The 25,018-nt window shown below is 41.8% G+C and overlaps 1 protein-coding gene across 2 annotated transcripts in view; it reads left to right on the top strand.

Moving 5' to 3' along the window:
* Window positions 1-22,778, top strand: part of RECK (reversion inducing cysteine rich protein with kazal motifs) — a 73,223-nt gene extending 50,445 nt beyond the window's left edge. For both annotated transcript variants that reach the window (XM_060153408.1, XM_060153407.1), the window contains 10 exons: window positions 1,555-1,691; window positions 5,029-5,169; window positions 6,331-6,519; window positions 8,029-8,151; window positions 10,165-10,336; window positions 15,990-16,182; window positions 17,437-17,647; window positions 18,842-18,915; window positions 19,979-20,134; window positions 20,966-22,778. In XM_060153408.1, coding sequence (XP_060009391.1) covers window positions 1,555-1,691; window positions 5,029-5,169; window positions 6,331-6,519; window positions 8,029-8,151; window positions 10,165-10,336; window positions 15,990-16,182; window positions 17,437-17,647; window positions 18,842-18,915; window positions 19,979-20,134; window positions 20,966-21,187 — 1,618 coding nt within the window. In that variant the 3' untranslated portion in view covers window positions 21,188-22,778. The remainder of the gene's footprint in view (window positions 1-1,554; window positions 1,692-5,028; window positions 5,170-6,330; window positions 6,520-8,028; window positions 8,152-10,164; window positions 10,337-15,989; window positions 16,183-17,436; window positions 17,648-18,841; window positions 18,916-19,978; window positions 20,135-20,965) is intronic.
* The last annotated feature ends 2,240 nt before the right edge of the window (window positions 22,779-25,018 follow it).

Here is a 25,018-nt window from a genome sequence, read left to right as displayed (position 1 = left end):
CCACATGTTAAATGCTTTTCCTCCTCTGCTGAAAATACTCTTCCATCTCCACTCGCCCACTGCCTGTCCTTCTTAGCCCCTCTCAAATACCAGTCATTCCTATGGAATCTTCCCAGATTTCTCCAGCTGATAGTAATTTATCCTTACTACAAATTTCTGTAGACCTTTATTTGTACTTCTCTTATGGAACTTAGTTCAAGAAACATTGCATATCTTCAATGCACAATTCTATTTGTATATTTTAATTTGTGTACTTGTTTTATATTCTGTTAGACCTTGCTCTCCTTGAGGAGTTTATTCTTCTTTGTACCTCTCTTTTCTTATCTCCTCTCTCCTCTTTTTCTCCTCTTCAGGGATTAGCATAATCCTAATATGCAATAGGTATTCCAAAAATGTTTGATGAGTGAAAGACTTAGTAAATATAGTCATTAGGGCCTGTTCCTAAAACATTTTGTGAATGGTTTGCTTAAGATCTAGGATAAAGTACAAGGACCTACTGTATAGCACAAGGAACTATACTCAGTATTTTGTAATAACCTATAAGGGAGAAGAATCTGAAAAAGAATATATATATATAAAGAAAAATAATATATATATATATATATATAACTGAATCACTTTGCTATACCTGAAACTAACACAACATTATAAATAAAACTATACTCCAATAAAAAATAAAATTTTTAAAAAGTAAATAGGAAGACAAAAAAAAAAAGGATCTAAGATAAAGATGAAAGCTGCTATGGTGGGTGAAACCAAAAGCATTAACTACATAGTAATCTGTGTCAGCTGCTCTTCGAGCATCTTTTTTTCCAAAACCAAGGTAATATCCAGCCCTTAAGGTGTTGGTATTGTGGCTCAGTGCTGCTGGGCACTTGATGACTGACTGCAGATTATTTCAACCTTGAATAGCGTCCGGATCTGTTCTCTGACATGACTTGAGGGTGGCCTGAGTAGGGGAGAGATGAGGGGTAACTACTGGGTGACAAGCAAGAGGCAACAAGTGGGAAATTTGTAGACTCTTAGCACAGAAATTTTATAGATGTCAAATCCCTATTGAAGACAGAAAATTTTAAAGTAGTGGATTTTCCAGTTGTTATAGGCCAAACACCTTAATGTTGATAACAAAGCAGATTTTTAAAAAGAGAACGGCAGGAAGGGAGTGATAGAAGAAGAAAGGAAGAAGCAAGCATGCATAAGGTCCTGAGACAATGTATGATTTTGCAAAGAGCAAATCAGATTAGCCTAGGTTCATTTCCTTTCAAAGACAGTGAAAAGCCACACTGATGGTAGTAACAGTAAGTATGAGTGTAACATTTGAGCAAGGCCTTTGATGTCAGGTCGGAGAAAGTTAGGCATGCTTTGATATGGTAATACATTACTTACTCCTCAACTTAATAAGGTCTGCTATCACTCCTATTCTCTTTTGTCATAGTTACACCTATAAAGTGTGAAACATTGTTGAGTTATGAAAACTGAAACAGAATTGATATTGGCTAGACAACGTGAGGCAGTTCCTCAAACCCTAAATTTGTGTGTGTTTTCCTTTTCAAGATCAGATTGTGTGGAGATTCTGAAGAAATGTGGGGACCAGAACAAATTCCCTGAAGACCACACAGCTGAAAGTATTTGTGAGCTTCTGTCACCTACAGATGACCTGGAGAACTGTATACCTTTGGATACATATCTCAGTAAGTACTTTGTTTTTTTTAATTTCAAAGGCTTCTCCCTTCTGTCTCTGCCCTTGTTGTTTGCTTTGGATGAGTATCATTCTGTTAAGAACATGTGGTTTAATGATACTACCTCAACTGCAGACTCTTATTTGCTTGGCCTCTTTGGCTCAGGGTAGAATTGTCATCTTTCTCTCTTTTCTTTTTTTAATTTTTATTGGAGTCTAGGTGATTTACAATGTTGTGTTAGTTTCAGGTGTACAGCAAAGTGAATCAGTTATACATATACATATATACACTCTTTTTTAGATTCTTTTCCCATATAGGACATTACAGAGTATTGAGTAGAGTTCCCTGTGCTATACAATAGGTCCTTATTAGTTATCTATTTTATATATAGTAGTGTGTATATGTCAATCCCCCCCACCTTAAAATATGTACAGAGAAGCAATTATTATATCAGTCTGAGGAGGTAGTGAACTGTTATCAATCAGGAATTCTAAGTGGTGAATCAGGGGCCAGCATACTCAGATAACCAGCTCTTTATCATTGCCGTCTCCTTGCCATGATTTGACCAAGAAGTGGAATTTCCCCTAGGGATTCTTCAGCTTTCTGTCGTCGGAATATCAGTGGACCTGAGCCAGGTGTTGGCTTGGACTTATCCACCAAATAGGGGGTAAGGAATGATGGTCTGGGTTAGTTCATGAAAAATGGAATTTTTCTGTGCCAAATACTCCTGCCAAGAGCTAGAAGAATAAGTTGGTATCTTCTTGAGGGATTCTGGAGCTAAGCTTCCTGGCAGGAGGTGACTATGTGTGGTGGAAACCAGGGATTAACAAGTAGAACTCATACACACCATGCAGTTAGGGTAAGGGAAGTGTTTAGGCTGCCACCAGGGGGCATTAGTGCTGTGGGCTAGCTGGAAAGGCAGTGAGTTCAGCTCCTGCTAGCTTTGTTTTCCTGTGTTAGAGAGGATTAAGTTCAACTGCAAATAACAGAACAGATAGAAGCAAAAGAAAGCCCAGAAGTAAATAGTCCAGGGCTGTTATAGTGGCTCCATCATCAGGAACCTAGCCTCCTTTTTCTTTCTCCACCATCCTTAGTGCTTGGCTTCCATCATCAAGGTTACTTCATGTATTTATCGTCACAACATGACTACTGTAATTCTAGCCACCATATCCTAGTGTAAGGGAAAACCACGCCTAATTGTAAGGGAAACTGGGAGAGATGTTTTTATCTGTGGGCCCATTGCCATCCTGCTATATATAGCAGAAAATGTCTGCTATATTTTCTCAAGACAAACAAACTGTGTCCCTTAGCCTTAGTGACCAGTATAGAAAAAAAGAGAGCATTAGACTAGAATCATAGGCAGATCACTTCTTTGAGTCTCAGCTTCCCTATTTATAAAATGATTGGGCTGGATGAGATAAACTCCAAGAGCCCTCTACCTCTGTTAGCCTTAGAGGGTGAGTCTGGCCTAAAATCAAGTAGGCAAAATGAATGTATTCACAGTCCTGGATGCTATTACAGCAGTCAAATATATGTGTAGAAGCAAACTTTTTCAGTGGGAGGAAACTTAAAGAAATGCTTTTGTTTAAATTTCAATACTCTTTTTAAATATCACACATATAGTTGGCCCTGCATATCCACAGGTTCTGCATTTGCAGATTGAAAATATTCGGAAAAGAAAAATTCCAGAAGGTTCCAAAAGGCAAAACTTGAATTTGCTGTATACCTGGCAACCATTTACATAGCATTTACATTTTATTTACAACTATTTACATAGTATTAGGTATTATAAATAATCTAGAGATAGACTTCCCTGGTGGTACAGTGGTTAAGAATCCGCCTGCCAATGCAAGGATCACAGTTTCGAGCCCTGGTCCAGGAAGATCCCACATGCCATGGAGCAACTAAGCCTGTGCGCCACAACTACTGAGCCTGCACTCTAGAGCCCGCGAGCCACAACTACTGAAGCCCATGTGCCTAGAGCCCGTGCTCCACAGCAAGAGAAGCCACCCCTGGCTTCCCTGGTGGCGCAGTGGTTGAGAGTCCGCCTGCCGATGCAGGGGACACGGGTTCGTGCCCCGGTCCGGGAAGATCCCACATGCCGCGGAGCAGCTAGGCCCGTGAGCCACGGCCGCTGAGCCTGCGCATCCGGAGCCTGTGCTCCGCAACGGGAGAGTCCACAACAGTGAGAGGCCCGCGTATCGGAAACAAAAAAAAAAAAAAAAAAGAGAGAAGCCACCGCAATGAGAAGCCCGCGCACCACAACGAAGAGTAGCCCTGCTCGCCGCAACTAGAGAAAGCCCGCGCACAGCAATGAAGACCCAACACAGCCAAAAATTAATTAATTAATTAATTTAATTAAAATAAATAAATAATCTAGAGATGATTTAAACTATACAGGAGAGAGTACTTAGGTTATATGCAAATACTATGTATGCTTTTTTTTTTTTTAAATGGTTTTTTTTATTTATTTATTTATTTATTTTGCGGTACGCGGGCCTCTCACTGTTGTGGCCTCTCCCGTTGCGGAGCACAGGCTCCAGATGCGCAGGCTCAGTGGCCATGGCTCACGGGCCCAGCTGCTCCACGGCATGTGGGATCCTCCCGGACCGGGGCACGAACCCACGTCCCCTGCATCGGCAGGCGGACTCTCAACCACTGCACCACCAGGGAAGCCCCTGTATGCCATTTTATATAAAGGACTTGAGCATCCTCAGTTTTTGGTATCCATGGAGGTCCTGGAACCAATCCCCCACAGATACTGAGGGATGACTGTATATTAAATGAGATTCTTCCTTGGTCATTGTTTAACAAGAAATATAATCATGGTATAGGGTCCATCTTACCATAATAAATTATCATCATTTATGGTGAAATGTGCTAAATTATCCCTTAGACATAAGCTATTTGACTACCTTATTGAAAATGTACCTGTTACTTTCCATCCCCTTACATTGCTTATTATTTATTGTTATCTGACTTTTTATTTACATAGATACACACACACACACACACACACACACACACAGTGTCTATTTATTGTCTATTTCCTGATCAGAATGTAAACTCTATGTTAGAGATTTGTCTATTTTGTTCACTACTGTATCTCCAGTACCTAGAACCTTGCCAGGTGTATTGTAGGCACCCAATAACATTTATTTATAACAAATGAATGAATGTATGTTTATGCTAAATGCACAAATGATCAAGGAATCTGAGTATTTTGATAGCTTACTAGAATCAGTCCTCATGAGCTGTCCATTTGTTCCAGATGTCATTAACTCAGACAATTTATAGACCTCTGTTACTCTTTTGGGTTGGTTAAACTGATCTGTTTTTGTTTTTTCAGGACCAAGTACTTTGGGTAACATTGTAGAAGAAGTGACTCATCCCTGTAACCCAAATCCTTGCCCCGCTAATGAGCTCTGTGAGGTAAACCGGAAAGGGTGTCCGTCTGGTGATCCCTGCCTTCCATACTCTTGTGTTCAAGGTAAGAGGTAGATGGGTGGGGTGTGGGGTGGGTATGAGTACGTGCCTCTGCTGTTTCTTCACAGGAGTTATCTTTGGAATGAGATTATTTTCTAAATTATGTTTTTCTATAATGTTCAAGGTTTTTCCAACATGTATTATTTATGTAAGCAGAAAAAGACAAAGACAAATGTAATTTTCAATAGTCATTTTGATTGTAACCTAATTTCAATCCAAAACCAGACTCTCATAACGAGTCATAGGGTTCTTGACAACAAAAGAAGAAAGACCCTTGGGCCAGCTTTTTGTACTTTGTCTTCTATGCTGTAATGTTTGAGAAGATGTACTGCACATTGTTCGTGTTTTTTCTTTTCTCTCCTTTAAAACATGGAGAAATAGCATTCTCAATCGGATGTGTAATTATCTTCATAAATTTAATGTTGTGCTGAAATGCACATGATCTTAAGGCTGAAAAATTTTTATCCCATAGAATTTTTATGGTCTTTATCTCTCTGTGGGTCCCTTTAGAATATAGTTGCTTTCTTTTATCTATTTCCCAATTGAAAATGTTTCTTTATCGTGTTAGAATCAACATTTTTAAACATGTGTGAAGTAAAAAGGAACAAAAGATTTAATAAGCATGATGTCTCAAAAGACCATGTATAATATTTGTGTAATGCTATAATATATCAGCTATAGCATCATAATAAATCTTGTTAAATTTGGAAACAAATGGGTTTTCCTTAAGTCCAATCAAGTATTCAACTTTTCTTTGAATTTAAGATGTACTTGTATTCCATCACTAAAAGTTTTCTGACCAAGATTATTCTAAAACTAGTCAGTCGCCATACTCCATTTTAAAAATATCTGTGATTTTAACATACATTTGATAAGCCTAAAGAAATAAAAAACTACATATCTGATAGCATTTTTGTACAGAACTATTGCTAACTTTGAGGTACATGTCGTTTAATCACCACCATCTCACAGAACATGGAATTTTTGTTTGAGAGGATATGTTTTTGGCCAGTGAACCAAAGCAGTTCCTTAGTTTAGTGAAAGTTCTATTACATAATCTTCAGTGGCCACACAGTACCTATAAGACTTGTGTGAAGTGTATCTAATGTTATAAAACAATATCAGAGAACAATACCAATTCTCTCAGCTAATTTTGTCTATACAGGTTGCAAATTGGGAGAAGCATCTGATTTTATTGTCCGTCAAGGGACACTGATCCAAGTGCCATCATCTGCAGGGGAAGTTGGTTGTTATAAAATTTGCTCATGCGGGCAAAGTGGACTCTTAGAAAACTGTATAGAGATGCACTGTATAGACCTTCAGAAGTCTTGTATTGTTGGAGGAAAAAGAAAAAGTGAGTCTTGAACTGTTTTTGTTTTTAACATGAGATTAGTTATATTAATTTTGTAGGGAGAACATTGGATGGGTTCTCACCAGAAAGTAAAGTCTACAAAGCAGATATTCCAGGGAAGTATTTTTCAACTCTACAGAACATGAGGACTTCTAAGGAACCCTCTTAGAAGCCTCATCAAGAAGGGACTAATAGCTAATAATAACTAACACTTGAACTCTTAACTGTGTGCCAAGCACTATGCTAAGTCTTGGCCTGTGTTATCTCCTTAAATCCTCCCAGTTGCTCTTTGATACGGGTGCTATTGTAAAGAAGCTGATGGTAAGAGAGGTCACCCACCTAGTGAGTGACCAAAGCAGAATTCAGTCCCAGGCCTATTCGACTCCAAAGCCCTTGCCCTCCACAGGCAAGGACACAGGTCTACCCCTCCCCACCCCTTCCTCAACAGTCTCTCTCCCCTCTGCCCCTTTCCCAGAAGTAAAACTCAGAGTTTGACGTCATGCAAAGCAAACTGGGGGATGGAAACTACACTGTTGATTCGTGGTTGCGAGAGAGCACATTAAAAGGTGCCCTGCTTTATCGCCTTCCCTAAAAGTCTAAGAGTCTTGCTTTCTCACTGTTTCCTTAACCATCTTTTGCTTATAGCCCTAATAACTGTTCATATCAATATATAACCTCAAAAATTATGAAAAAATACCACTTTTGAGAATGTGTTCCGCACTACACGTGCTCATTCTGCTACCCTTACCTCTATGTCCATCCCCCTACCCATCAACCAGAGTAGTTCAGCTTTCATATGCCTCTTGCTTTACTCTTCTGGGTGAGATTTTATTTTAAGAAGAGTACTTTTGGCTAAAAAGGGTTTGCAAATTTCTGCTTAGACCAGCAAGTCAGGTATTCATTGCTTAGTCCATATTCTAAAATGTAATGTATGTACCTTGAATCACAGAAAACATCTGAAGATAGACAAGTTCATTCCTTCCATAAGCTTTCACTGATTAAATGCCTATTCTCTACAAAAGAACATACTAGTGCCTTGTGGAGCTGAAACTGGGGTGAGGGATTGAGGTCATGCTTTGCATGCTAAGAAGGGAGAGAATTTGAGCCACAAAAAGGAGCAGACCAAATGTATGTACTTTAAGGAGCTAGTCATTTCTGCCAGGGCATCAGGAGAGTCTTCAACCCAAAGATGGCATCAGGACTGGTCCTGGAAAGATGAATAAAGTTCCAGGAGGAAAGGAATGAGTACTTGAGGCAAAAGAGGTAGCCAGGAACATTCTCAGAGAATAAGGAGCAGTCTGGTGAGATGAGCACATTAGGGGTTTGGAGGGGTATGGTGGGAGGTAAATACAAAACTATAAGTATTAGAAATTTAACTCCCTAGTTTGTGTACTCAGAAGTCGTCTTTCAAGAATTTCTATTTTAAAGCTCTTTAAACTATTACATTTTTTAATTTATGATTTATTTATAAATGCATTACATAGATCAACATTTTATTTCTCTTTCTCTCAGGTCATGGAACTTCCTTTAATATTGACTGCAATATCTGTTCTTGTTTTGCTGGTAATTTGGTGTGTTCTACCCGCCTGTGTCTCAGTGAGCACAGCTCAGAAGATGACCGTCGTACCTTCACAGGTAACCATGGTCACCCAGAAGCTGCCCTCATCCCTTTGTACTCATGTTCCCTTCAAGGCAGCTTCTCTGGTCTTGCCTTAACTGCAAATTTTCACAGTAAAATTAATACATAACCTGAGAGCAAGGTACTTTCCTCTCTGGATCTGTTGCCTCCTCTATAAATTGAAGGCATTAAACTAAGTGGTTTCTTAGGGTCCTTTTAGAGTTCCATGAATCAAAAAGAGCAGGGCCAGTGATTGGGATGGTTTTAGTTAAATGTAATTTTTCTACTTGCTAAAATACCCATTTATCCCTACCATTATGGTCTAAAGTGTCCATGTATTTTCTAAATTTGCTTCTGTTTTAATGTTTTTATTACCACTTTCTTTCTTGTCCTACCTTGTCTTACTGAATTCATATAGGTAGGGACCCCTATAAACAAAGCTATAGGTAGAAAAAATAAAGAGTGTTTCTCCCAATCTACTATATAAAATCTAGAAGTTAAATGTATCAAGTCTCGCTTGGGAGATTTCTGGAATGTTGAAGGGTGATAACAAAAGCAAGACAAAGACAAAGGTTGTAAACGCCTTACATAGATTCCTTCCATTCATATCTCCTTAGGGATGGGGAAAAACAGGAAAGTAACTCAGGAAATTATTGTAATTTTGAAACTTAAGAATTTTTGTGAACAATCGGTCAAGAATACGACTTTCTTGACTTTCCTTTGCTTTATGCTGCTGGTATTATGCTCACACCAGCTGCAATAAGTGAAAAACCTAGCTTGATGGGATGCTCTTTTCTTGAAAAGAAGCTACGGTTGTCAACAGCAACAGCACAGTGGCTGGCATCTGCTGGTATCTGCTTTTTCCCAAATCTGAAATACCGTTGGCTCTGGGTGAAGAGGAACCAGGTAGCTGCCCTTACTCCATTTCTTGCTGCTGCACCAGCAGCTTGATTCTCCTTCCATGGAGTTGGTATTACACATGGAGTGGGGTAGGAAGAGAACAGAATAGGGTTTTACCAACCTTGTATCTCCAGCCCATTGGAAATAAAAAGGAGATCAGAAATAAGAAGTGAACGGCAGACTGATGAGGAAGTAGAGGGAGGACTAGCTCCACCCCATCCTCTATCCACCCTAATGAGTACCAGCCTTTGCTGCTTTATTCTTCTGTTGTTGTTGTCCTTTATTTTTATCCTTTGTCTGCTTGGTCTGATGAGGACAATTCATTCTGCTTAGAGAAACACTTAAAATGATGTGGGGATGAAAAATGAACTAAGGATGTACACGGAAGACTTTTATTTATTTACTTACATCTAAGTGTTTTGGGAAGTTGAACTTTACAACTAGCAGGATGCTTTTCCCCTGTAGTGTGTAGCCCCTCGTGTCCTGGGATAAATTACATTAATGACTATTTAGCTAGCAGACTCTAAGGAGATTTTACTGGCCACAAAGTATACCACATTTGGGGGGATTCAGAGAGTGCCCCAGTCCACACAGGACTCAGAAGGAGATGTTCATGAACATTCTTAAGTCTCAAGTTACAATAATTTCCCAAGTTACTACCTTCTTGTTCTTCCCCCTCCCTAAGGAGATGGAAGGAACCTATGTGAGGCATTTACAACCTTCATTATTTGTCTTGGTTTTGATATTATCCTTTAACATTCTAGAAATCCCCTAAGCCAGAATCAAACATCTAAATTTCAGATTTTATATACCAGATTGGGAGAAACATTCTTTACTTTTCCTACCCATAGCTCTGTTCGTCTCTACCCCTGGAATCAAGATCCGGAGGCCCTCAATTAGCTGGCAATAAATGGAACAAAGGAAAGTCGTTATGCAGACAAATGGCTTTTCAGAACCTTGCCACCTTTAAAAACACTGTCAGAGATTGGAAGGATTTTTTTTCTGACTTATTAAAATTGTATTTTAACCTGAGACCTCTGCGTGCTTGTTAGTGGTTTGCCTTAATTAGGAAACATGAGGGGAAGGGGACCGTACAAATGCACATTGTTAAGGCACTCTCCTCCCTTCAGGTCTGCCCTGTAACTGTGCAGATCAGTTTGTCCCTGTGTGTGGGCAGAATGGACGCACTTACCCCAGTGCCTGCATTGCTCGCTGTGTGGGCCTCCAAGACCATCAGTTTGAGTTTGGATCATGCATCTCAAAAGATCCATGTACTCCTAACCCCTGCCCAAAAAACCAAAGGTAAGTCAAATGCCTCCTTATCTTTTTCAACTGAAGGTCACCACTTACTCTATACCAGACAGTGAAAATACAAAGATGAATTAAGGTGATCTCTGCCCTGAAAAGTTGGAGTCTAGAGGGAAAGATCCAGGTAAAGCTGCTTGGTAACATGCTTTGATTGGGGACCCAGAAGTTGAGCAGTTTACACAGCCTGGGGGAACCTGGGAAAGCCTCTAGAGCATGTGACAGTTGGCTGGAAAAACGAGGAGGAGACTGACAGCAAGGTTTACGGTGGAGGAAAGGTGGTGCTGGTGAAGGTAGAGAGAGTAACAGGAGCAAAGATCTTGGCTGCTGGAAACGAGGAGAGAGCGTGGTGTATGCCGGGAGCTAGAGCAGTTTTGTAAGACTGGAACAAAGTGTGAGGCAAGGAGAGGTGGCAGTTGAGACAAGAGAAGTAGATGCATTCTTGTTACTAGCTACTTATGCCTGATGGCAATAGGAAACATTCTACTTAAAACCTACCTCCATTGTAGGGATGGGACATGAGAAATCTCTGGAAGTGTAACTTCAGTATTTTATGAAGTTGTTTAGGGGCTCCTTTCTCTGCATTTTCCTCAGGAGCTCAGAGTGCAGTTGACCTTGCCTTAATGATGGATTTCTGCCTGTGGTGGCTGCAGGATGAGGGTCCTGATGATTCACTTAGGTTTCAAGCTTCTAGAACTGGAGTTTTCACTGACTACCTCAGAGAGCTGAGCAGGACATGTCCCAGTGCCACAGTCCTTGCCTTATGAAGGTTTTGTGGAGAACAAGCAACTACTTCTCCATCCTGAAAATCCTGGTGCAGCATGAAGGGAAGGAAAGATCTTCTCGTGTGTTAAATTTATTTTAACAAGTTTAAATTCTCTTTTAGCAAAGAGAGTTGGTCACCCATCTAGCAAAGTTTACATCATGAAAACTAAGCCCAGAGAGTTGCTATGGAAAGAGGACAGGGTGCTATACATAAAGAAACATTATAAAGAAATAAGTCAAAAGGATAATATAGTTGTGTTGGGAGGTAGAATTGAGGGTTGTTTTGGTATTTGTTTGTTTCCCTCTATTTGCTAACCTTTCTGAATAAGGTTGGCTTGCTTTTATAATAAAACAATAAAATCTCAAAGTGGAAAGGGCTGGCTGGGTATAATACAAAATCAATATAAAAGAAAAGTTTGAAAAATGCAGCTACATGAAAATGAAAATTTTCTGCATGGTAACAAACAAATGACAAACTGAGAAGAATCTCAGAGAAAGGGCTGATGTCCTTACAATATAAAGAACCCCTACCAATCAATATGAAAAAGATGAACAACCTAGTATAAAAATGGGCAAAGATCAATAACCAATAGAAAATGGACCAAGGATGTAAACATAGGAGAAGAAGTACAGATGGTTCTTAAACACTTGAAAAGATGCTTATATTAGCTGGCGGGGAGTAACTCTAGCTACTGTATACAAAATATCAGTGCTTTAACATAGTAGAAGTTCAAATACAGTCCATTTGGGTGTTCAGCAGGTGGCTTTCTACATGTGATTCAGAGACTTAGGATCCTTCCATCTAGCAACTCTGCTCCTACAGCCTCTAGTCCTCCTCTGTCCAGCAGACACGAGAAGGGAGATGATGGAGGTTGCTCTTGAGAAGCTTTTATAGGCCAGTTTAAAAATTCATCTCTACTTCCAGCCACACTCCATTGTCTAGAACTTAGTCATTTGGCCAGAACTACTGCCAGGGAGGCTGGGAAATGTAGTCTAGATATATGCCCAGGAAGAAAATTAAATGAATTTGATGAATGATCATCTAGCCGATCTACCACAATGCTTAACCTTTCTCATATTAAGAGAAATGTAAATTAAAGTAAAACTACAATTGTGTACCATTTTCTGTCTACCAGATTGGTAAAGGTAAAAAGTTTGATAACAAAATGTAGGCAAGTAGGCACTCCCATACAAGAGGATTTGGGGGTGAAGATTGGTACATCCTCTTTGGAGGGCAATTTGTCCAAGGCTACCAAAATTTTAAATGCACATACTTTTTGAGTCAGCATATATAAATGCTTATTCTTACATAAAATATCTCTGGAAGAATAAATAAAAATTGATAATAATGGTTGCCTCTGGGGAAAGGAATTAGGTGGCTGGGGCACAAGGAGTAGGAAGGAGATTTACTTTTCACTGTATATGATTTTGTGTCTTTTCACTTTCTACATGGGCTTGTATTATCTGTTCAAAAACTAATTGTTTAAAAAACAAAAAGTTGAGAATAAATAAATAAAGTTATAGTCATTCATCAAGTATCTACTGATATACCAGGCATCTTTCTAAACACTAGGACACAATAGTAAGCAAGACAAAGTCCCTGCCCTGATTGTGTTTATTTTAATTTACCCCCCAGAGTCTCAGCCTTTCCTATTGATCCTCTTATTTCTGTACGTTCATATTGGTAATGTTTTTCCTTCCAAAATTACCAAATTTCTCCTGATATTCTTTGTTCTCATTCCTTCAATGTTAATAGATAGTGAAGTTCTAAATGTTCTTCTTTTTCATTATTTCTCTTCAAATGTCTTAAATTTCTGTAAAATTATTACTACATGCATTCTAATTTCTTTCTTCTAGTTTTATTGAGATAGAATTGACATATAGCACTATATAAGTTTAAGGTGTATAGCACAATTATTTGACTTACATGCATCATGAAATGATTACCACAATACGTTTAGTGAATATTCATCATCTTATATAGATACAAAATTAAAGAAATAGAAAAAAATTTTTTTCCTGTGCTAAGAACTCTCAAGATTTATTCTGTTAACTTTCATATATAGCATTCAGCAGTGTTAATTACATTTATCATGTTGTACATTACATCTCTATATTATAACTAGAAGTTTGTATCTTTTGGCTACCTTCATCTAATTCTCCCTCGCCTCACCCTTTGCCTCTGGTAACCACAAATCTGATCTTTTTCTATGAGTTTGTTTGTTAGTTTTGAAGTATAATTGATCTACAACTCTGTGTTAGTTCCTGGTATACAACATAGTGACTCAGTATTTCTATACATTTTGAAATAATAGTTTAGTTACTGTCTTTCATCATACAAGGATATTATTGTACGTAGTTATCAACTATATGCCCCATACTGTACATTTAATACCTGTGATTCCTTTCTTGTGCAGCTGGAAGTTTGTACCTCTTAATCTCCCACACCAATTTCTCTCCTCTCCCCACTCTCCTCCCTCTGGCAACCACCCGTTGGTTCTCTGTATCTATGACTCTGTATCTTTCATTATGTTTGTTCATTTGTTTTGTTTTTTAGGTTCCACATATAAGTGAAATCATACAGTATTTGTCTTTCTCTGTCTGACTTATTTCACTTAGCATAATACCCTCTAGGTCCATCCGTGTTGTCACAAAATTTCATTCTTTTTTATGGCTGAGTAATATTCCTCTGTGTGTGTGTGTGTGTGTGAGCGCTCACACACACACGAAGTTTCCCTTTCTCTACATCCTCACCAAGACTTATTTGTTGTCTTTTGGATAATAGCTATTCTGACAGGTGTGAGATGATATTTCATTGTGATTTGACTTTAATTTCCCTGATGATTAGTGATGTTGAGCATCTTTTCATGTGCCTGTTGGCCATCTTTATGTCTTCTTGGGAAAATGTCTATTCAGATCCTTGGCCCATTTTTTGATTGGGTGTTTGTTTTTTTTGATGTTGAGTTGTATGAGTTCTTTGTATATTTAGGATATTAACCCTTTATCAGATATGTCGTTTGCAAATATCTTCTCCCATTCAGTAGGCGGCCTTTTGATTTTGTTGATGGTTTTCTCTGCTGTGCAAGAGCTTTTTAGTTTGATGTAGTCACATTTGTTTATTTTTGCTTTTGTTTCCCTTGCCTGAGGAGACATATCTAAAAAATATTACTAAGACTAATATCTAAGAGCATACTGCCTATGTTTTCTTCTAGAAGTTTTATGGTTTCAGGTTTTACATTTAAGTCTTCAATCCATTTTGAATTTATTTTTGTGTATGGTGTGAGAAAGTAGTCCAATTTGATTCTTTTACATGTAGTTGTCCAGTTTTCCCAACACCATTTATTAAAGAGGCTGTCTTTTCCCCATTGTGTATTCTTGCCTCCTTTTTCATAGATTAATTGCCCATATAAGAATGGGTTTCTTCCTGGACTTTCTATTCTGTTTCATTGATCTATGTGTCTGTTTTTGTGCAGTACCATACTGTTTTGATGACTGTGTAATATAGTTTGAAATCAGGGAGAGTGATACCTCCAGCTATGTTCTTCTTTCTCAAGATTGTTTTGGCTATTCAGGGTCTTTTGTGTTTCCTTACAAATTTTAGAACTATTTGTTCTAGTTCCATGAAAAATGCTATTGGTATTGTTATAGGGATTGCATTGAATCTGTAGATTGCCTTGAGTAACATGGCCATTTTAACAATATTAGTTTTTCTAATCCATGAGCATGGCATATCTTTCCATCTTTATGTGTCGTCTTCAGTTTATTTCATCAGTGTCTTATAGTTTTCCAAGTACAGGTCTTTTACTTCCTTAGTTAAATTTATTCCTAAATATTTTATTCTTTTTGATGTGATTGTAAATGGGATTGTTTTCTTAATTTCTCTTTACGTGCATCCTAATTTTAAATCCCATCGGAAGAGGCAACCACATTAGTAGTAGTGAAGGTGGTGGTGGTGATTTCAGTGCAGGAAGCTTATCTCTAAAAAGAATAGAAGCAATTTCCTTTGAAATTATATGATGCTAGCTAATACATTCTTCTCCTTTTACTTTATAGACTAATATTTGTATATCTTATTATTTCAAATACCCAGTAAAAGCTAAACATTTTCGTAGGTCTTATCTTGTTATAGAAAATTATAAATACCCTTTATAGAAATGAGGGAGACAAAAAGAGTCTAAAGAAGAAAAGAACCATCCTCCCTAACCCCTCTGAAGAAGTTCAGGGATTGAGAATGGAGCAAGGTTCAGGTATTACTAGGAAAACCCAGCTTCAGGGGGTGGCATTCTCTCAGTGATTCACTACCAGCCAGTATCAGGTCCTCAGCCCTGTAAGCACAGAAACCTGAAATTTTAAGCACATACTGTGAAGCCTTCTCTTAAGATAGACTCATATTAGCCAAGCTGATAATTAAGCCTCTGAAAATGCTCCATTTATTATTAACGAGAAGGCCTCCAGCATTGGGCCCCAGCCCATTTGATGGCTTCATATGATGCCTCTTCCACCCCAAGCATACTTTGCTCCTGCTCTCGGGGTCCCCTGCCCTCTCCCCCAGCACCACAGGGTTTCAGGCATCACACCTTTGCTCTGCTGCTCCCTCAGCCTGGCAGGCCTTCATCCTCCTGGTTCTACCTCCTCCCGGTGCTTTCTCCAGGCTCCCCAGTCAGAATGACTCATTCCCACGATCACTTGGTGTGTGATTTTCTACCTGATAGCCTGCTTTACATGCACGCTCGACTCCCCACTCTCCATAAGCTCTTGGGCACAGGGACTGTTTCTGATTGCTCTCTTACTTTCTCCTCAGCCTCCTGTGCCCCGTCAGTGCTTTGCCGGCCCCACCATGGTCCCTTACGACACTGGCTCATGGTGCTGCGTTTGTGTTTTTCAGATGCATACCCAAACCACAAGTCTGCCTGACAACTTTTGATAAATTTGGATGTAGCCAATATGAGTGTTTGCCAAGACAGCTCACCTGTGACCAGGTCCGAGATCCTGTTTGTGATACAAACCACATGGAGCACAGCAATCTCTGCACTTTGTACCAGAGGGGGAAGAGCCTCTTATACAAAGGCCCGTGCCAGGTACCACTGTTTACCTGACAAACCCAAGTACACTGAGCATGAAATCAGCTTATGATCTTTTACACATGAATCAGCAGTGAGACCCCTTCAGGGTCTGCTGTGGATCCCGTCAAATCTAGAGCACTCAGTCCTCCACCAAAAATGAGCCATCCCGAGGCTGGCTTTTCTTCCTAACACTGGAGGGCCCCCTTGCTCATGTGTGAACCTTTGCACATCTAGTGTACAGAGCAAGAAGAGGGAGGCTTCTTGCCGCCAACCATTAGGAAAAGAATTTAAAGTCTCACACCCCTGGCATTGGTCAGCAGCATCTTCACTTCCCCTAGTTCTGCAGGCCCTCATTAGAAAACAGCCCAGGAAGGATGCGAGGTAAAACAACGAAGAAAAGAGCTCTTTCCCCACTCTTCCCACTGAAGTCCCACCTGAGGTATGAAAAGTGACTGAAAATTTCTCTGAAACTTAATGTTGTCTTACATCAGTTTATCTTTCAGTCTTTGAGGGCCGTGAAATCTGTATTCATGTTAAAAATAACCCCAAGGACAACCCCACTGAGGCCTCCCACAGTACCACTGATCTATGGGCTGGGCCCTCTGCCTGGGGGAAGCCCAGCCTTGGGCCAGCACCCCCTGCCCACAGCTGGCTGACACCGGACCTGCTGGCTGCTCATTTCCTGGTCTTCATTGTCGGAAAATCCCTTCAGGTCATCCCCCTGGGCTTGTTTCCCCTCAGAGATCATGTTCCAAGTGCACTGATACCTTTACTCTGAATTCCCAGTCTTCTCCTCCTGTTGTTCCCTGTTCCTGGCTTCAAGTTTTCGCTTCCATGTTCCTAACCTACCTCATGGAGCCAGTCTGTCTGCTCTCCTGATCTCTCCACTCTTCCCTCTCCTTATCCCAGCATGAAATGATAAGGCCTCTGAATTTGCATGAAGATTGGTCTTGTTTTCTTCTAACAGGTTCTTCTGGAATAACGGAAGTCTGGAGGGAGGGAGGATTTTTATCTCATATCAGTTCATAGAGAATGAGTACCCAAGTCCCAGAGAGGCTGAGAAAAGTAATCTCTTCAATTCATCTTGGGACAGCCCTATTGCCCCCAGCCCCACCCCATGTTTAGCAACCTCAGGAGCTTACTTCAGAGGGTCCAAAAATTTATACTGTCTTTCTTCCTTCCTGAAAATAGGGAGACCTACTCTGCACTCTTGGTTAGGAAAAGTGCACCACAGAGGTTTACAGGCTAACTGTGCTTTCTTGCCCTCAGCCCTTCTGCAGAGCCCCAGAGCCCATCTGCGGGCACAACGGGGAGACCTACAGTAGCGTGTGTGCTGCCTACTCGGACCGGGTGGCGGTCGATTACTATGGGCCCTGCCAGGCTGTCGGGGTCCTCTCTGAGCACAGTTCTGTCACTGAGTGTGCTGCTGTGAAGTGTCCTTCGCTCTCGGCAACCGAATGCAAACCCATCATCCCACCCGGTAGGCTGGCAGTATTTGGGGTGGGGCAGGGGTGGAAGTGGGAGGATTTGCATATCTGTCTCCAGAGAGTGAGTCACTGAGAAGAGAGATGACTAGTGTGTTTAAACTTTTCAGAAAGTCTTGACTCCAGCTGATGCTGATTAGATGCATTACTCTGGGCCAACCTTAAAAAGCTGTGGATCTGCCTTAGACATCATCTGGTCTGGTGATTTTAAAACAATGTGGAAAACGTTTTTCAATCCTGCCTTAAACACCAATAGATAAACAGCAATATTTAATTGCTAGAATTATGGTTATTAGTTCAAATGCATAGTGTTTGCATATATAAAGTTAATGAATAAGGAATTGGTTACTAATGAATGAATAATTGAAGTAGTTTTGATGAACACAAACATTTGAAATTGAGAAAAACAGAAGATGGTTGTTGTCTTAGATTGGCCTTAGCATCTAATTTAATTGTTTTGGTTGCATATAATCAAGAAAGTCTTGTTTCGTACAGGCTATTATAAGTGGTGACAATTTTCAAACAGCTTACCTTACAGTCTCATACTCTGCGGTTAAACAGAGGTGTCAGAAGAGACTTTATCCCAAGTCTGCACAGAACAGATTAACCTGGAGCCTAACAAGTTCATTCCTCTGTCCATGAACTCAGCAAATGTTTCTTGAGCTTCCACTATGTCCTAAACACCTTCTAGGCACTGGGGACACAGCAGTGAGCAGAACAAAGCCTCTTTCCTCCTGGAGACCACGATCTGACATTTTATTATGGTCTAACAGTTTAAAATAATTTTTAAAATTAAATTTGAATTAAACACTCATGGAATCCCTGAAACACTTGCTCCTGTGTTTCGCAGACAGGAAACACTTGCCCGGGATCACACAGTGAGTTCTGAGCAGGGCAGGGTCTAGGCCCTGCCTGTCTTGAAAGGCCAGCTCTCCCTGTGCTGTATTAAACCACAGCTGCCCCACCTGAGAAGTAGCACAGGAGGAAAGCAAGGATGGAGGAAGGATTTCGGTAAATGTATAGAGTATAAGACTCCAGGTTGGTCAGGGAACATATCTAAAAGTGCAGTCATCAGGAAGGACTGCTGTGACTTTCCCAGCACAAAATGAAGGGCTGGTCATTTCACCAACTATTATGAATTCTCTTTGTTTCTAATTCTGAACACACATAAAATGGTTTCTGTTATACAGGTGCTTGTTGCCCGTTATGTGCTGGGATGTTAAGAGTTTTATTTGACAAAGAAAAACTGGATACTATTGCTAAGGTAGGTTGCTTTATGTGCTATGTACTGTTGAAACCTTATCGATAAACCTGTCAGTAGTCCTACAGACAGAATGAGTCATGTCATTTATAGATGAAGAAACTAATTTGCACAGGAGCAACTTGCCCAAGGCCGTATAGTAGCTCACAACCAGGAGAACTGGGGTTTGAACTCAAGGTGTCTGGCTCCGTCCTGTGCTCCTTCCCTCTACAGCCTGGCTGTGTGGTGACCTTGCTCTGCAATCCATCAGCCCGGGCCTTTCTCAGAAAAGGTCCCCTGCCGGCATAGTGGAGGCAGACGAGGCAGCCAGGGACTGGTCACGCCCAGATGGTCTCAAGGTTGCCAGCCCTCACATGGTCCCCGTGCCGCCGGGGGCTGCGTCCAGAACCGGCCACATTCCTCTGATGGTTTTGCTTCTTTCCCTTTGCTGTATCATCACTTTTTCTGCTTGCTGTTTTAGAGACTCGTCTCTAGAAATGTAGCAGCCAACACCTGCCACTGCCTAGAAAATTATGTCCATTTTTATGAAAACACCTGTATTTTTACAGGAAGGCTTTAATTATTTTCCTGTGGCGTCCAACTCAGAACTGTCCCTTAAAAAAGTGCTCCTGGGGCTTCCCTGGTGGCGCAGTGATTGAGAGTCTGCTTGCCGATACAGGGGACACGGGTTCGTGCCCTGGTTCGGGAAGATCCCACATGCCGCGGAGCGGCTGGGCCCATGAGCCATGGCCGCTGAGCCTGTGCGTCCGGAGCCTGTGCCCCACAGTGGGAGAGGCCACAGCAGTGAGAGGCCCGCGTACCGGGAGAAAAAAAAAAAAAAAAAAAGCTCTTCGTGAGAGTGTTTATCTCAGCCAGAAAACTCAGCAGTCAGAAAACAAAAACAACAAACCCGTTGGAATGGGCTCTGTGGATATTTTAGAATTCAGCCAGCAAGGCCCTGTTGGGGCCCCGCACTTAGGGGTTCCTTGGTTAAAAGAGCCTCTGTGGCTTAGGCAAGGTGGCAAGGCAGCTTGGGCAGTAATAAGGAATTCTTTTTTTCAGGTAATGAATTTTTTTCTCTCTCTAGGTGGCAAACAAAAAGCCAATAACCGTTCTGGAAATACTTCAGAAGATCCGCATGCATGTGTCTGTCCCACAGTGTGACGTATTTGGATACTTCAGCATCGAATCAGAAATTGTGATCCTGATCATTCCTGTGGATCATTATCCAAAAGCTTTGCAGGTGGGGCTCAGCACATGTTGTGCAAGCATCCTGTTACTTTCAAGTATGGAGGCCTTGGGAGGGGGTGAGGGCAGGAGGAAGGAAAGCATGGCAGTCTCTGAGGGGCGGAGCTGCACTAGGTTAGCAGTGGCCAACAGAACGCAAAGGAGTGGGAGAGGGCAGAGGTTGAGATGCTGTGACTCAGAGCGTGCAGAGATGGAAGGCATCTGCTCATCATCCAGACGAGGAGGCGGCTGAGGCCCAGGGAAGGCAGGGACTGACACAGGTCACGCAGTAACAAAGCCAGGACCGACTCCTGTCTCCCGAGGGCTGTGCCCCCACTGGGGAGGAGGAGCCCACCAGCGCTGGTCTTATGGGCCAGCTCACAATCTAGAGGTGAACTTCACTCAGGAGGCCCAAGCTTCAGTGTCAACATAGTGAAGGCTCCAGTGAAGGGGGTGAATACAGCCATTTATAAACTGCCACAGTTAGGAAGCTCATTAAGTCTAATTGCTTTCCTCCTGATGTGTCGGTGGGCATTGAAAGGCCACTCCCTGTGACTATGTTTAAGCTTGAAAAGATAACTTCTAAGCATGGAGAAGGGGTGAACAGGATTGTGGGAAAAGAAAGGGCAGTGGCAGTGTGGGTCATGGCTTTTTTCATTTGATTTCCATTGATGCAGTTATTTTCTGTGTAATAAATTGAGACTATTAAAATGTTACTTTGGCTAAGAAAAGAAGGACAAAGAGAAAGCCTATTCCTGGTGTTAGGATATTTGTGGAATTTGTCTGACTTGACCTTTTCATGGATTCTGTGATTTTATATTAAAAGAATCTGATTATCCTCTCCCAGATTGAGGCTTGCAATAAGGAAGCAGAGAAGATCGAATCCCTTATCAACTCCGACAGCCCTACCCTGGCGGCCCACGTCCCTCTGTCCGCCCTCATCATTTCTCAGGTGCAGGTGTCCAGCAGTGTGCTTTCGGCCGCTGCCAGGGCCCAGCCTCCCTGCCACTCCCACCTCTTCCTCCTCATCCTGGGTCTCGCCTTGCACAGGGTCTGGACACACAACTGACTGCCCATGAAAAGTGCAAAATATTCCTCGATCTAATCTTTCTACTTTGGAAAAGACGTACAGGACTGCTGGTTTATAGTTGAATAGTGGCCAAGTCAAAGCGCTTGTCACCTCTAACCTCTATGCACCACACAGTATTTTTCTTAATCACCAGTGTTAGTAAGGGTTTTGTTTTGTTTCTACAAATGTTACAATACATTCTTCCAAATACTGATGAAAAGAGGATGTCTCCTTCTGGCGGATCACTGCCTTACAATTTACATTTTGCTCATTAGCTGGGTCCCCCACTCTAAAACAAATTCTATATCATTGGTAAATGAGATGATCACATTGTAGAAATATAGCTCACTTTACTGTGGGCTTCGTATCACAAAAACTTCATTTCCAAGTTCTTTTTAGTATTAAAGTGCCCCTAGAGTGTGTGTTTGTTTACAGATATTCCCTACTCTGTATAGAAGTGAGGGGTCAGAGCAAAGAGCCACTGCTATTAGAGTATGAAATAAAGATAAGGCATCTTTGGAATTATCATATAAATCATCAGGCAAATTTAATTTACAGAAATCTAATTCAGGAATCCATTTAATGTGGTAAGCAAAAGCAAGCTAAGTAAATGGCACTCATATAATATATTGTGTAAGTGACAGTCTCAGTGGTTCCTAATGTGTGTCTGTGACTTTTGTGAAAGGGAGAAGTTATAGCCCATCAAAGCGACTTGTATTATGTATTTTTATATTAACCAGATGTATATTCTTTGGTATCATCCAAGTTAAATTTAGAGTTTTTAAAGATCGACCTTTAAACCAATTGCTGCTACTTATGTAATGGCCAAAAAGTGAAATAATTAGTAGTTCGTGTAAATAATACATGATTTTTCTATTTTATTATGAAGAAGGTGAATAGCCATATTTGTAAAATGACAATCATGTGTGTTAACCCAGTACTTTCCGTTCATGAAGACACATTTGCTTTTTGTGATATGCACAGTGTAGATAAGTGTTCTGTTTGACTTTCTTTTTTGACATAGAATTATAAAGAATTGTGGTTTATATATTTAAAAGTGTCAATCTAAGTTTGAAAATGTTTGCATGTTGTCTAAGAAATTGAATACTTTGAATGTGTTTCACAGTTTGAAATAAGCTATTCAGTGTAATACTTCTTGTTTATATGCACCTAAGCTTAGATTTTACATGAAGTGTTTTTTTCAGTGTTATATGTACCTTCTGAAAAATATAGGGATATGCATATTATACCAAAATGTTTAAAAGTGGGCACTTAGGGCTTCCCTGGTGGCGCAGTGGTTGAGAGTCCGCCTGCCGATGCAGGGGACACGGGTTTGTGCCCCGGTCCGGGAAGATCCCACATGCTGCAGAGCGGCTGGGCCCGTGAGCCATGGCCGCTGAGCCTGCGCGTCCGGAGCCTGTGCTCCGCAATGGGAGAGGCCACAATAGTGAGAGGCCCGTGTACCGCAAAAAAAAAAAAAAAAAGAAAGAAAGAAAAAAAGTGGGCACTTAAAGCTTTCAAAATTTCTCAGTGGTGATGTAGCATGTTTGTTGCAATTGCTTTTTCTATATAAATGTCTTCAATGCAATATACTGGAAAGCTTTTCTATTTTAATAAAATAATTTTATATGATTATGTGTATTTCCAAGCAATGTGCACATTTTAAATGAAACCACTGATCACTCTTGGGCAAGCTATGTCGTTTGCTTTGGAATAAGAAGTTATGGGAGTGTTATTACTCCAAACCTGGGAAAGTGGAGCAGATGGAACAGAGCTGGTCAGACCAGACCCAGGCATGACCAGAGGCCAGGCTGTGGCAGAAAGTCAAGTACAAAGACCCCAGCTTTAGGTCTTCAGGACAGAGAGAGCTTCAGGCCCTCCAAGACCAGGAACAGACTAGGGAGTTCTGCTCCCCACTGCCTCGGCCCAATATTCCAGCCCCAGGATATGTCCTGGGAAAAAGGGAACTGGTCAGCAGGCCCGAAAGGTTCTGTCAGTCAGCAGAGGCTAAAGCCCCAAACCTCCATCTTGCTCCCATCACATGTCTGCTGTGGGTCAGTTGCGCTTCTTCTCTATACTGTCTTCGCTTCTGGACCCACCCAGTGTCCTCACAAAGAGAAGAAGGAGGCGAAGAAAACCACAACTGGCCCTTAGGTCTCTGCTCAGAAGTGACACTGTCGTTTCTGCCTGCGTCTTACCAGCCCAAGCAAGTCACTCCCGAGTTCAAAAGGTAGGGATTTATCGTCTTCTGGTGTGTGTGTGTGTGTGTGTGTGTGTGTGTGTGTTGGCAGGAGGCAGTAGGGAAGAAGCTGGGGGTGGGACCATGAGTATTTTGAACAATGATACAGTATACTGCAGAGGCCCTTTCTCATCAGGATAGGACAATAGCCAGGACTGACTAAATTTCTTATTATAAAAGCAGTAGAGGGGCTTCCCTGGTGGCGCAGTGGTTGAGAGTCTGCCTGCCGATGCAGCGGACACGGGTTCGTGCCCTGGTCTGGGAGGATGCCGCTTGCTGCGGAGCGGCTGGACCCATGAGCCATGGCCGCTGAGCCTGGGCGTCCGGAGCCTGTGCTCCGCAACGGGAGAGACCACAACAGTGAGAGGCCCGCGTACTGCAACAACAACAAGCAAAAAAGCAGTAGAATGAGAGAGGTGCTTGGGTTTGGGGGAGAGGGAATATCAAGGGAGGAAAAGATCTAAAGGTTGGTCCTGCCCTGAGGACACAATCACACAATTATGAGAACTCTGACGATAGTCACTGGCCAAACAAGCCCAGTGCTGGTCAATTCAGGAGATGGTGCTCCTCACTGGCCAGTGGCTGTGGTGATCACAGCCAGGCTGCCTCATGGACAGGGTGTCAGTGGCTTCCTGGCCTTGAAGCAGGACAGAGCCCCTGCTGGTTGGCTCTGCCCAAGTGTGTCAAGCAGGCTAGCAGAGACCCTGTGGGAGTCAGAGGGGCTGTGGGAGAGAGAGAAATGAGGCCCATGTGCCCCTGTAATTCTGCCAGGGCTTAGTAGCGGGATGGGGGCCTGGAAGTCCAGGAGAAAATGGTTCTGCAGGATGGGGACAGTTTAGCAGGTGAGGTAACTGCATGAAAAGGGGACTCCAGAGAAAGATTCAGAGGCTCCTATGGCCATGGGTGATGAGGCCAAGTCTCTAGGAAACAGATGAGATGGCCCCCTATCCAGCCTACAGGAAGTAATTGGACAGGAATGGACCCTAGGAGAGTCATAGGCCTGGCCTGGGTCACACGCTCACCTCTGTGGCAGAGAAGGAAAATCAGGAGAGCTTCAGCCCCACCTAAACCAGATGGAATGGATTTCTCACAGGAAACAGCGCAGTTCCTAGAAGAAACCTTCTGCTAGATGTGTCCTCTGGGGTGTGTGCATCTCTCACAGGCCGTTAGCCCCCAAACCAATTCAGCCTGGGAGCACACAGCTATGCCTCGCCCTCAGGCCGGGCGCACACCTGGAGCTGTCACACTGTCAGCCACCAGAGCCCAGGAACAACCAACAGGGTCCCTGTGAGACTGACCTATTGAAAAAGGGAATTATCCAAAGTGATTGATAATAAAGTAATTGTTATCCACAGAGCAAAAGTGCCAACAAAAAGGAGAGAGTGATGAGTGCAGAAATTTTAAATCAGTACAAAAGAGAAGCAAGCCGACTTGGGGAAGATTCTGCTTGCCTCCTGGGTGCCTCGCTCCAGAGCAAGCTCTATCAGGGAGCTTCCCAAGGGCTCCAGGACCCGGGACCCGGGCTTAGGACTTGATTGTCGCTGGATAACACTAAACTGTGAGTCCCTCCTAAGTCATTTTTCTGTAAACCA

The sequence above is a fragment of the Lagenorhynchus albirostris genome, chromosome 7 (genome assembly GCF_949774975.1).
Source record: "Lagenorhynchus albirostris chromosome 7, mLagAlb1.1, whole genome shotgun sequence".
Lineage (NCBI taxonomy): Eukaryota > Metazoa > Chordata > Mammalia > Artiodactyla > Delphinidae > Lagenorhynchus > Lagenorhynchus albirostris.
This window is presented reverse-complemented; position numbering and strand designations above follow the sequence as displayed.